The sequence below is a fragment of the Chlamydotis macqueenii genome, chromosome 2 (genome assembly GCF_036417535.1).
Source record: "Chlamydotis macqueenii isolate bChlMac1 chromosome 2, bChlMac1.mat, whole genome shotgun sequence".
NCBI classification, from domain to species: domain Eukaryota; kingdom Metazoa; phylum Chordata; class Aves; order Otidiformes; family Otididae; genus Chlamydotis; species Chlamydotis macqueenii.
Window position 1 is genome coordinate 97777611 of NC_141557.1, and position 13108 is coordinate 97790718.

The following is a 13108-nucleotide window of genomic DNA, read 5'->3' on the forward strand; positions in this document are numbered from 1 at the left end:
AATTGTAGAGTTTTCAAAAATTCTTTTGACATCAGAAAATATCATATGTTTTTTTAAGCCAGCTTTTTGCTATGATTAGTTAATTCATGCAAAATCAGTGAAGAAACAGAATGGCAAATTAAAAGCAGTAAAACAGGAATGTCATCTTGCAGTAGCGACAAGTAATCAGCAAAATCAGTTCACTGTAAAATTACTGCTACCTGCCAATGCTTAACTCCACATGCACAAGACCTCAGCAAATGTTTGTGTAAAATACTACCATTTTGCAGATCTGGAAGGTGCTTTGAAAGAAGTGCTGCCCCATGTACACTTCTGCTGATGCTACAATCAGTATTCGCTCTTGTCCTGCCCCACCTAAAGCACTTCACAAGATTTTCTTATCTCACATAGAAAATCTGAATACACTGTTTTATTTAATTAACATAATTTTTAATCTATCATTGCCTTATAAAATCTGGCAGTCTTCCTACTGAGAAAATAATGGGACTTCTTTCTCTCTAATAGGATTTGAAAACAAGTTATGTTTTCCATTTCATCATTTTTCTGCCCAGGTCTCTCAGTTTTGAGTAATGAATGGACATATGCTTTCTCCTTTTGAAGCAAATTTGCATTAGAGAATAACCACACACGGAAATAAAAAAAATAATCTGCCACTGACCAAATAGGAGTTTGTGTTTCAGCAATACTCTTTGAAATAAGGAATAATTCCAAATGCTCATAGTTGGTTAAAAGTGCTGGAATGCTTCAGTCTAAGTGTGAGTGGAGGTTTCAATCCAGGGACAAAGGAAACAAACCACATCACATCATCCATCACACCAAGTGGAAGTCTATGTTATTTAAAAACTTTCCTGTTTCACAAAAGTACAAAACTAAAGTAGAGATAATACAAGTTAGAAAGGACATAGAGCTGGGGACATGAAGAGACAGTCCTGTGCTGACTCCCCAGTCTGAAGGAAAAAAAAAAAAAAAAAGACATTCTGAAGACCACAGGCTTAAATTTTATGTCATCTCCATAATTCCAGACCAAGAGGGATGCAACTATTGGCACAAAGATGTAAAAAAACCCAAATATCTTGATAGCAGACGCAAGCATATTTTAGAATTTCAGGAAAATGTCTCTGTAGTACAGCCCTGTTCACACATCAGTCACACATTCAGAGCTGTATTTGAATGATTTGTCATGTCAACTTTACTTCGTACTAGTCAAAAATGATGTTGAACATAGCAGGTTGTAACTTTGACAGGAAAGGGTAGTTTCCCTTCAGTGCACCTAAGTTTTAGCACTAGGTTTTTGTCATTGATGAAGGAGAATGAGGTAGCTTAACTGATCCCCAGACAAACATCCGTAGCATCTTAAATGTTGTGATGGTACTTAATGTTTGCAGTCATTTCAATCCTTCAGCTAATGGTTGCTAGCTTGCCATCAGCAACTGTTAGAGTAGAGTCATAAGCTCCCTGGGAGAGTTAATATTGCCTTCTTGGTTTTTATCTTACTTTATTTTAGGACACCTGTTTTCAAAGATCTTTACTCTCCCGTTCAGGCTTTCTATAGAAGTCCAGGATAAGAAAAGGTTTTAAATGTTAATGTCTTGCCTACTGCAGGATTTGCAAAGAGTGTTGTGAATCCTTTGACTGTGCAATGCATAGCATGAGGTTGTTTGGGTTGGTTTTTTTTTTTTTGTCCCCTCATGTCTACCTCCTTGTTTGTTACATTATCTTTTTACAATGCGTGAGTTCAGGGGCAATACAAAAAGACTGATGGAAGAAACTGAGCAGCGGATTAATGCTCTGACTACTGAAATCCACAGCAAAATTCATACCAGAATCAGAGGCAGCAAAGATAAGCTTTAGGAAATTATTCAGATCCCTCTATAGTCCTTCCACATACAATTCTACATTTCAGTTGGTGAAAATGTGATTTTTTTTCCTTATCTCCTGTAATAATCATTATACCTCTGCTTGAGATATTTTACACGTGTTATTCATCAAAAAGTGAAATTGCAAAGCCCACTGGTACAAACAGAAAGTTATGTCTGGGTTGATCTTAGTTTAGCTGAAGTTCAGATCCGGTATTTCAAAGTAGAAAGGAAGAATAGCTTTCAGTATTTCAGTGTATTCTGTAAAACAAAACAAACTGTAGGTACATACAGCTCAGAATAGCCAACAGGAGTATCCTGTGGTATCTAACTAAACCATAATCTTAGCACCCTGTGTTCTTATACCATGTACACCATTGAAAAGCAGTTTGACGAGACCCTAAAATATTCTAGTTGTAGACAGTATAGTAACTAGTACCCATTTGCTCTTTGTGTCAACTGGTTTTTCTCCTGTTAAAAAAAAAAAAAAAAAAGAAAAGAAAAAGGTGAGGCAGGTAGGGAGTGGTTCTTGCAGGTTTCTCTGAGTCTTAATTACAACTTCTCCCTCATACAAACAATCCTGATAGTCTTCAAGCCCTCTTGATCCTGCACTTTTATGCAATCTCCTTTTCAAACTCAGTGGAAAGCTACAAAGCCTCCAGCAGTATTAAATTTTGCATCGGCATTCACTTGCTCTAAAGAACATTTTTTTCCAGATTTTTGGTGTTTTATACTCTCTTCTAAGCTAATGCTGCAGTTTCTGTAGTAAATGGTCTTTGATTTAGCTCATGGTTATCAATGAAAAAACACCTTAAACCCGTCAGTGTTTCATGCATTGTTTAACCAGCCATTTGCCAGTGACATGAGATCCCCAGGTGAAAGGAAGGATGATTTTAAGTACATTTATTTTCATGCCTGTATATTCAAGCTGTTTGCTTTGCAGAAAAATTAGATGTCCTAAAACTGATAAATGTGACTGACAGTGTTAGAGTGACCAGACATTTCCTTTCTGGTTTGCAGTAGAGGTGACCTCATCTGGTGCCAGCTACCCTACAGTCATTTCCTCAGATCTTCAGTTTTCACAGTATTCCTTTGCAGGTTCATGGGTCTGCAGTCATCACAAGGTACTTTAAAGCTGTCCACTGTATTCTACACATTCTTCATCTAATGAGAATAGACTTAAGTACCTCTGAGGTGTGAATACAAATGAATACCGAATACAAATTTTTCAACTTTTATTTTTGCAGCCGGACCCTGCAGGCAGAGATATCTCCATCCGACCAATTTTGGAGCACTGCGAAAACACTCACATGACAATTTGGCTTGGGATTGTCTACGCTTATAAAGGGCTGCTGATGGTAAGCACAGCTTGTTCTGCACAGCACTGACTTCAAGCTTCTGTTTACTGATAGGCATGAACTGAATTGTACTTGCTTTCCTGATGGCTGGGAGTGAGTTAAAACCTCCTTGAATACTTCTTTTATAATTGGACCTGTTCTAAAATTCGTTAGGTGGTAATATGTGAATATATGCATACATAAAACAAATAAGACATTAATAGCACTTAAGCTGAATACTATAGATTACTGCAAACCAAGAAAGTCAACAGTGAAAAGATGGGTCTATGAATGAGACAATTTTGTAAATAAAGGAGCCTGATCATCTGCATTCCTTTAGGTTCTTCAAAAAGGCGGGACTAGATTGTTCTAGATGTTTGCCTCTGAGTTGCAAATGTCCTTCAGGAACAGTCACAGGATACACAAGATTAATTTGGAGCCTGAATCAAAATAATCCTTTTGTCACTGAGGCCCATTTCCACAAAAAAAAAAAAAAATATTTACTGAAATGGACCTCAGGAACCAGGAATCTTGATAATTAAAAAAAAAAAAAAAAAAAAAAACACCAAAAAAAATCCCGTATAAATGTTGCTATTAGTGATTAAAAGCTCTTAAGCCTGAAGGTTTTAAAAACCTGATTTTGACAGCACTGACCAGCTGAACACCAATCTTGAGTTGAGTCCCATCTGGATCCTAAACCTAGACAAGCATTAGTGTACACTGCCCAAAGGGTTCGATCTGTTCTGGGTATTTGCAGCATGCCTGTTCATTAGGACACTTGTGAAAGATTGGGTCGGCTGCTTCCACTTGGCGTGGTTGGTGCCGCTGCCCTGAGGAAAGCCAGGAAGAGGGAGTTGCTGATGCCTGGAGTACTCATCTTCCCTCTCCGCAGCGAATGACTGTTGGGCTGCAGGGTCCTGCTGCTTTTCATGCTGCTTTTTTTTCAGGCTGAAAGATCTTTAAATGCGCAATAGTTCAACAGGAAGGGATGAGAGCTTTTTTTTCCAATTCTAAAGTAGCTTTGTGGTCTAACTGGTCTACTAGGGAGTGCCTTCAGGCAGAGAAGGCACTAGCACTAAGTGTCTCCAGTTCCCATGTGAGAGCTCTGATCCTAGAGCTGCTAGCCAAAAGGAAGCCTTCCCACTTTCCAATTTAAAAAAAGAAAAAAAAAAAGCAACTTTAGGTGTAGATGCCTATTTTTCAGAGAATATCCAAGCAGGCTGTGAAATCAAGAGCAAGGATGTACTTGATCTCTGCAAAGGGATGAGGAATTAGGAGAGATTCCACATCTCGTCTTACTGGGCAGCTGAGTGGCTCTGGATTTACAGTAAACTCAGCAGGTAGCACAGCATCAAGGGATTTGTGTTTTGAAGGCAAGGACACCAGAAGCTAGAAGCCATGACATTGACCGGCACTAGGGCCACATTTTGATGACAAGATATAACTGTTCATTGGCATGAAACTTCATGCTTCATGCAAAAATACAGCACATCATCCAAAACTGTACCAGTACATTGTATGTCGGACTTCTTTGCACACCAATGAAGTAGTCCAGCTCAAATCAGATCGCTGCAAATAAAAGGAAGCAAGGGCTCCTTCAGGCTGTCAAAGCCCCCGTGCCCATCAGCAGGACCCAACTGCAAGTCCTCATGTGGAGCTGTAAGCTTCTGAAATTCCTGCTGATATTCCTTTGTTTGATTCTTCCTGATCTGCATAGTGCCAGTTTCTGATCTTATCTCTTTTTTTAAGCCAAATTTTCTGAAGATATACAGCTAAACTGGAAAGTATAGCTTTAGTACCCAGTTGCTGACAAGGTATTTAACTTTATTGCAATATTTACATTCTATGTGGTGATGGTTTGTATCTGTCATTTATTTCTCTTCAGGGATGAAGTTCTTAACTTTCCGTCCCTTTTCTAGTGTATTACTTTTTTACTGGTTTGACGTATCTGTCAGTAAATTCCTGCTCTTAACTTTGGAGAGTATTTTTTACTTTGCATATTTAATTCTACAAGATTTTTCTTGGATAATTTGTTAGGAACAATGTTTTCCATACTTCTGTTACTTTCCAATCTCCTTGTACAGAAATTTTGAACAGTTCATTTTGTCTTCTCCCAGACAGTGTTCCTTATACAAGTATTCAAGACATTTGAATACTTGTATAAGGTAGAATTTGCCAGTGTTCCTTATACAAGTATTCAAGACATTTTTCTCTGTGGTTCTGTTTGAAAAGTAAACAAGTAAATATGTTTGGTTCACTTAGAGTGGTGTACATGAACAAATAAAATTAAAATTCCTTTAAAAATACTGAAGGATTCAAACAAATGTTTTGGGTTTTTTTTCCAAAATAACTTCAATATTTTTTTCCAATTAAAAATTAAACAGGGTAAATAACATTATATATCTGTAATATACATTTCCAGGTAATTTTCTTTGAAGTTTCTTTCAAGTTTGAGTCATGCTGGACAGTAATCGAATGCATTGGTTCTCACTAGTCCTTTGCCCTAGATTTGTGCGTTGACATGTGTGTTGGACTGTGTTCTACAAGATATGTGAGTCAGTTTGTTTAAGTTTGCAAATGCCATTTGGCATTACTCACTAGACTTACTTCAGGCACACAGTGTTTCATAATCATCAGTGAAATACACACTTTTTATTACTCCAGTGCCCTTTTATCACACAAATCGCAGCATATGAAAAAGGAAGATACTCTCCTGAATCACTTAAATAATTGCCATGATGAGTTATGTGAGGACAACAGGATTGATGCATTTTGTCTCATCGCCAGAGATGCCTCTGTACCCCATGCATACTTTGCTTTCAGAACAAAAACCAGAACCTCTCATGTTACTGTATCATTTTATAAAGGTTTGTCTAATAAGAATTTCTGCAGTTTGTAATAATAAAATACTTATCTCTAATATAGCATACATTATGCTAAAAAAGCTAGTATTGCTAATTATAGTACAATGCAATATGTAAGGTGAAATGGCTTACTGATTTATTCAGGCCAAAATTATTTACACTGACCTCTTGTTGTCTCAAAATGAGAATACAAAAAAAAAATAGTGTTAACCTGGAAAAGTATTTGTCTTTCTTGGCTTGAAGATACAGAGCAGTGCTGTCAATTCTGATAATTTAAACACACTGGTGCAGTGAATAAATCACTCAGGGTAGGGCAGAGCACAGAAGGGCAGGTAAGGGCAGGGAAAGCAAGGCAAGGCATTACTCTCTGGGATGCACAGTTTCCTTCTGTATTAAAGTAAGCAAACATTAAAAGTCAAATTCACGATTCTTCAGTTACCTTTGAAGGGATATGAGGAAATGCTTACTAACTGCTTGAAGGCTTCTCAGTTATTGGATTCAGATTCCTCAGGACTGGTGACCAGAGCATAGTAGGAAGACAAGCATCCTAAATCTTGCTTTTGTCATTGTATTAGTGTTCTCAGTGACCCTGGTCAAGTCCCACCATACATATAGGACTGATTTTTTTCCCATCTCAGTTTAAGCTCCAGAAAAGCTACATACAAGTTCAAGGTCTGTCTGTGTGCACCTGGTGACTATCACTTGCAGTATGTCTAGCTTTTGACTTCTGATGCTGTAGACATCATTGAAAATTACCTTTAGTTCGTATATTCCAAAGGATGATAGAAAGCACATGATCTTAAACTTGCCAGTGGTGCATTAATAGTGAGTGCACTAACATCTTTCTGAGGGGTATGAATTATTTTTCTGATCTCAGCCAGAACAATACCAGATTAAGGGTGGATTGGACTCCTCTAGAGGACTTAGCTTATCAACCACACACACTAGACTTTCCTGCAGTTTGATTCCCCTCTTCCTGATAATACGTTTAATTAACATTACACTCAAGGTGTACGTATGTTGAAAGTTTCGTTGTGTTGCTGACATATTATTACAGTTACCTATTATTCAGCTACTGAGAAACAGTCTTTTAAGGCCAAGGTATATTTTCAATTTGGCTATTGCTCTGGATATCAAATCCTACTTTTACCTTATATGTGTTAATTGAGGGGGTTTGGGGCTATAACTAATATTACTGACCACTTCTGATACACAGTTTTTAAAGTATGGTCCTTAGCTAACCTTGCTAAGAATGAAAGCATTAGAATGACATGATGGAGACAGGAAAAACTGATGCATATACATCACAAGACTTGGTAAAGATTGCTAAGAGTAAGAAATCTAATTATTTCTAATGATTCATATTCCAGCATTCTGTTTTGGTCACTATAGTTGACATACTACACAACACAATTCTATAATTGATTTATGAAGCCAAACAAAGTATTAATTCAACTAAAATATATCGTTGGGATAATGTTAAATCTTAATTTCAAGTCTGAAAGAATCCCTTTGCTTCCTGAGGCTCTCTAATCACTAAGTTGAATTTGTGTAGCTCTGCCTTCCAAACCTTGAACCTTGGTGGATCTTGTATATATGTTATCCTTTTTTCTCTAAAATGACCTGATGCCTTTATTTCCAGGCAAACTACCCTGAGTTTGGCCAAGTTTATGTGACTTTTCCAAAAATCTTACTGCTTTATGAAAATGACATCTATTAATTTTTTACAGTTCTCCAGCTTTGCTTCCTCTGCATCGTTTTCAGCCATGATGTTATAGCCTCCTTCAAGCCAATGTACAAATATGGGACATTAGGTTAGGAATTTTTTGAAATCTCTCAGTTTTTTCAGTAGCTTCTCATTAATAGTTACACTTTGAGATCTATCACGTAGATTTCAATCAGTTTAAATTTGTTATATTGATTTTGTAACATACTACTTTTAAATAATAATGCTGTGCAGTATTAAGACAAACACAACTGAGAAATCCAAGTAAGCTGCATAAATGTGATTATTCAGTCTTGCAATCTCATTGAGAATAATAATAGCATGTTGAATTATATCACTATCTTTTTTTTTTGTCATTTGTTGCCTGAGTTCATGTATCAGGCATTTTATTAATTTGCTTAGGATAGAAATTACCGTAATAGCTGAAGATGTTCCATTTTCTCTTTTCCCATACGGCCTCTTTATATCTTAAGTGGAGCTTTGCCAGAATTCCAATAAATATCAACAATTAAGTCCAGCAGTCCAGACAACTTCTAAATCACTCCCTAAAACTTCTACGTGCAAGTTACCGGATCTCTCTGATTACAACATCTTGTCTTGACAGGGTTTTCAAGAGCTCTCTTACTGCTGGAATAAGCTGCATTTCACTGTTTTGGCAAGATGTGACTGCATTGTTCCATCTCTATATAAATATAGGACAAAAATATTCATTAAGCATATTTTATCATGCATCATTACTATTGAATTTGTCATCTTCCAAGGAATGAATCATTATTAGGATTCTTTTTTCTCCACATATATTTTTAGAAATCCTTATAAATTCTGTTAATGTTGTTTAAGTTCCCTTTCCACTCTCTGTATTTTAGAATTTTAATTCATAATCGTTATGAATTTCCTCTTTTTAACCTTTGTTATCCATTCTGTCTGGTTGGCCAATTTTGTTGCTTGTTTGTTTTAAATTCCACAACAGCCAAAACAATTTTTAAGGTAAGGAAAGCTTCTTTACACTTAGGAAGTTTAAGGGCAGGTCTTTTAAAGCACATGCCCAAACATTTTTCATTTGCTGTCTGTAAGTGTTCCTGTTGCTTGCCCTGCTCCCTTCTCCAATAGCTTCCTTCGCTTTGATGGCTAATCCATAAATATTAGTATTCCAGTGGGTTTTGGTGCACTTGGAAGTAGATTTGCAAAAAGGAGCTGAGTACCATGGTTTAGAGTTCGGGCTGCAGTCAGTGCCCAGCTGCACAGCCTTCAGTCAGCACGTCGTGCTCTTCCCTTGGTGCGCAGGAGGGGAAAGCATCTTTGGGGGAGTATGTGGTCCTCACTAGCCTGAAATGCCTCTTCTCTGAACTCCAGCACAGGCTGGTTGTGTGACAGTTGCCAGTAAGCAAATACCCAACCAGAGTCCTGGCAGCTCTTGAAGTGTGCAGAAGCAGAAACTTGGGCTCTTACAACAGTCAGGCATCTGCATATAAAACTGAGAGATGGCCTGACCATCCTTGCAGGATGCTGGATGTAGCTTCTCACTACTTCTTCAGGTGCTTAAGCCCTCTCCATACATCTAGCCCAGGAGCTGCTTATGAACAGTACAGCTGTGATGTGTAACATGCACTCCTCATTTTTACCGTTTGACTATATTTACTCAATATAGACTGGATATAAAGAAATTTTTTTTTCACTCTGAGGAAAGTGAAGCAGTGGACCAAGTTGCCCGGAGAGGATGATCAGCCTCCATCCTTGGAAGGTTGCAAGACCAGGCTGGATAAAGCCATCAGCAGCCTGGTCTGATGTCGCAGCTGAGCCTGCTTTTTGAGAAGGAGGTTGCGCTAGATGATTTCAAGTCCCTCCCGATTATCTTATGATACTGTATCAACAATGTGTCTATTGTTAATTAATCTCTTTATCAAATTAATAGATTTCATATGTAGAAAAAATGAATAGTCTCCAGATTATGTTAAAATTCCTAATTATTTTCTGAAAATACTTTTGATTTTTAACACAATTACTTTCATTCTTTCCTAATTCCCTTCATGATCAAAAAGAATACTCAGAAGAAGGGACTACCGCCTTCTCAATTAATTTGCATGATTCCAACTAATATTTATGGTCCATTTAGCACCAACCCATCTGTCCCATCTTACAATCATTAGAGAGGAAGATAGTTAAGCTTTGTGGTGGGGGAAAGTAGTTTATAGTGGTACCAGATATTTGTTATCTCTTTAATAAAACATTGACAGTGTTTCAGCATCCAAAACATAAGTTACCATATGGTTTTGTAGGATAAATTTTCCTGGCTATGACCATAAGGAAACTTCAAATATGTTCTTGAAATAGTGCAGATATTGCAGTATTCCCTTATATGTCTCTTGGCATTAATTTTTATATAGCAAAAATAGATACCAGAGATGTCTGATTGTTTTACAGTGTTGTGATTGTCTGTGGTAATCTTACCCCAGAGAAAATATAAAGTTATTTCAAATGGATATTCGCTAATAACCAATTGTGTATTTGTTTCAGCTTAGTTACTATAACGTGTTTCATTACTAGGCAAAATTTGCACAGAAGAGAGTCAAATACAGCCTGAATAGAAAGAAGAGAAAATATTTTATTAACCTGTTGATTTGGGAGACTGGGGTGTAAAGTGGAAAATTTTACCTGGAACTAACTGTCCTGTAGCATAAAGGACTTTGCCAAGACATTTGCAAAGAAAGCCCTTCAACTGAATAGCTGAATATCATATCTTGCAATTTAAAAAAAAAATTTTAACTGTTATCCTACTGCTCAAGCGAAGTATTAAACTCTCCTTTCATACTGTCTATCCAGAGCAGCTCTGTGAAAATGAACTAAATACACAACTGGCTCATACCAGATCAGGGGGAGTGAGTGATGGTTTAATGTCAGGTTATACTGACTGTGAAGGTAGGAAACCTACGAGGGTGTAGTTTGTCTTCCAGTTTGTTAACCTTACTTGGTGTGTTGGCAATAAAAAAATAAATCACTTTTCTATACATCTTCCTGAAAACTGCTCCGTACTTTTTACTGCCCAGTTCTCCAGTGAAAACCTGAAAAATCAAAATGCTTTTTTTTTTTCCTAGTTTTTAAAATTATTATTGAAAAAAAATGTGCAGCCATTTCACTGAAATAAAAATGTGCCTATGTCTGTGATTATCTGAATTTAATGAATGAACATGAGTAGGGAAACCCACAACTTCAGCTTCACAGTTACTTCAGAATGAGAGCTGTTTGCAGGCCAGAGTCCAGAACTGCTTTTGTTTTAAGGAGCAGCAGGAGGGGAAATCTCCCAGTAATCTAGCCAGAGGAAAACAACCCCAAAAAAACCCCAAAAACAAAGAAAAAAAATAAAAAACAACTGTAAGATCTTTGAAGTTAAGGCTTTTGTTCTTTCACGCAGCCCAGCAGGGCTGTGATCCACAAGTGAGCTCTGTAAGTGCGAGTACAATACAGTAATTAGCTGCGAAGCTGCAGTCTGGTCCGATACATAATCTTTCCAAAACAATACCTTCTGGTTATTGGCAAGCATGACTTCTGACAAGATTGCAGACTTTTCCTCTGGTATTTCTCTCCTCTTGTCTGATATCCTCAGTATAATTCCCTTTCTTTATCTTCCTTTTGTAATACTGCTCGCAACCCATGTTCAAAGTATAAGCAGACATGACTTTGAAATGAAACATATAGACAAAACAGTTTAAAAGCAGTACAGGGCAAGAGGGCATATAGAAATATAAATAACTTCCTGCCTGTCATCTGCCAGTCTATGCAGTCCAATAGCAAATTACACATTTGATTGTATTAATATAAGTTGAGGATCTCTAAGCAATCGTTACTGTGTTTAGCAGTAATTCTGGTGAACAAGATTTTAAATGAACTAGCTAGTAAAGTTTTGGAAAACAACGTTAAATGTTTTCTAATACTTCAGCTACAAACACTTTTATTACAGTCCCAGCTATTGGGTTTTTTTGATAATGGGACAACCTACACGGCACCAGGCTTGCTGGCATCGGATGGGATTCACCTTTCTCAAAGGGGAAGAGGGTCTTTGCACATGAGCTCATTGACAGAGCTTTAAACTAGGCTCGAAGGGGGAAGGGGATAATATTAGGCTCGCCTGTGACAAGCTGTGGGATGGCATGCCAAGGTTAGAGAGACAGGGTAGTAGCAAGGGCCTTCAGCCTGTTGCTCTGAGATATGTTGGATACACTGCAGCTTGCCTGAAGTCTTACAGAGATGAGCCAGGGGCTCCTGAGGCAATAGGAGCCAACAGGGAAACACCAATGAAATACTTCAAAGGATTTAAAGGCTATTCCTCTAAGAAGGTGACACAGCCAACAGCCCAGCTGAAGTGCCTCTACACCAATGCATGGCATTATGGAAACCTGGTGGGATGAATCCCACAACTGGAGTGTGGCTATTGGCGGCTATAGGCTGTTCAGAAGGGACAGGTGAGGAAGGAGGGGCAAAGGTGTTGCCCTCTACATCAAGAAATTGATTGAGTCTGGAGAGAAGTCCCTGAAGTATAGCCATGAGCAGGATGAAAGCTTATGGGTGAGAATTAGAGACCGAGGTGACAAAGGGAACCTGGTGGTTGGTGCATACTACAGGCCATCCAATGAAGGGGAACCTGTTGATGAAGCCTTCTTACTCCAGCTAGAGGAGGCATCGCACTCAGAGGCTCTTGTCCTGCTGGGGGACTCCAGCCACCTGGAAAAGTGGCATAGTTAGCTGTAGGCAGTCCAGGAGATTCCTGGAATGCATTGAGGAGAACTTCCTAAACCAGGTGACAGACAGCCCTACCAGAGGGGATGCCCTATTGAACCTGTTGGTCACTAATGCGAGTGAGCTAATCGGTGACATCAAGATTGGAGGCAGACTGGGCTGCAGTGATCATGCACTGGTGGAGTTTGCAGTCCTGAGGGAAATGGGACAGGCAAAGAGTAAAGTCAGGACCCTGAATTTTAGGTGAGCTAACTTCCAGCTCTTCAAGGAGTTAGTCAATAGGATTCCCTGGGAAACTACCCTTGAGGACAAGGGAGCAGAACAGAGCTGGCAGATCTTTAAGGATGCCAGAAAAGGAAGGTCAAAGAAAGTAAATGCCCCCCGATGGGCAAGACTGGTGAACTGGTAACAAAGGAGAAGGAGAAGGTTGAGGTACTCAACAACTTTTTTTTGCTTCAGTCTTCACTGGTAACTACTCTTCCCACACCTCTCGAGTGGATGGACTGCAAGACAGGGACTGGGGGAGCAAAGTCCCTCCCACTGTAAGGTAAGATCAGGTTCGTGACCACCCGAGAAACCTGAATATACCTAAGT

The 13108-nt window shown here is 38.4% G+C and overlaps 2 protein-coding genes across 3 annotated transcripts in view; one reads left to right on the plus strand and one right to left on the minus strand.

Moving 5' to 3' along the window:
- Window positions 1–13108, plus strand: part of GABBR2 (gamma-aminobutyric acid type B receptor subunit 2) — a 488684-nt gene that overhangs the window by 441656 nt on the left and 33920 nt on the right. Inside the window, exon 14 of the mRNA XM_086740482.1 lies at window positions 3104–3214. Within this exon, the coding sequence (XP_086596608.1) occupies window positions 3104–3214 (111 nt within the window). The remainder of the gene's footprint in view (window positions 1–3103; window positions 3215–13108) is intronic.
- The window catches only part of ABITRAM (actin binding transcription modulator), a 301888-nt gene that overhangs the window by 64304 nt on the left and 224476 nt on the right, over window positions 1–13108 (minus strand). The gene's annotated exons all lie outside the window — the stretch shown is intronic.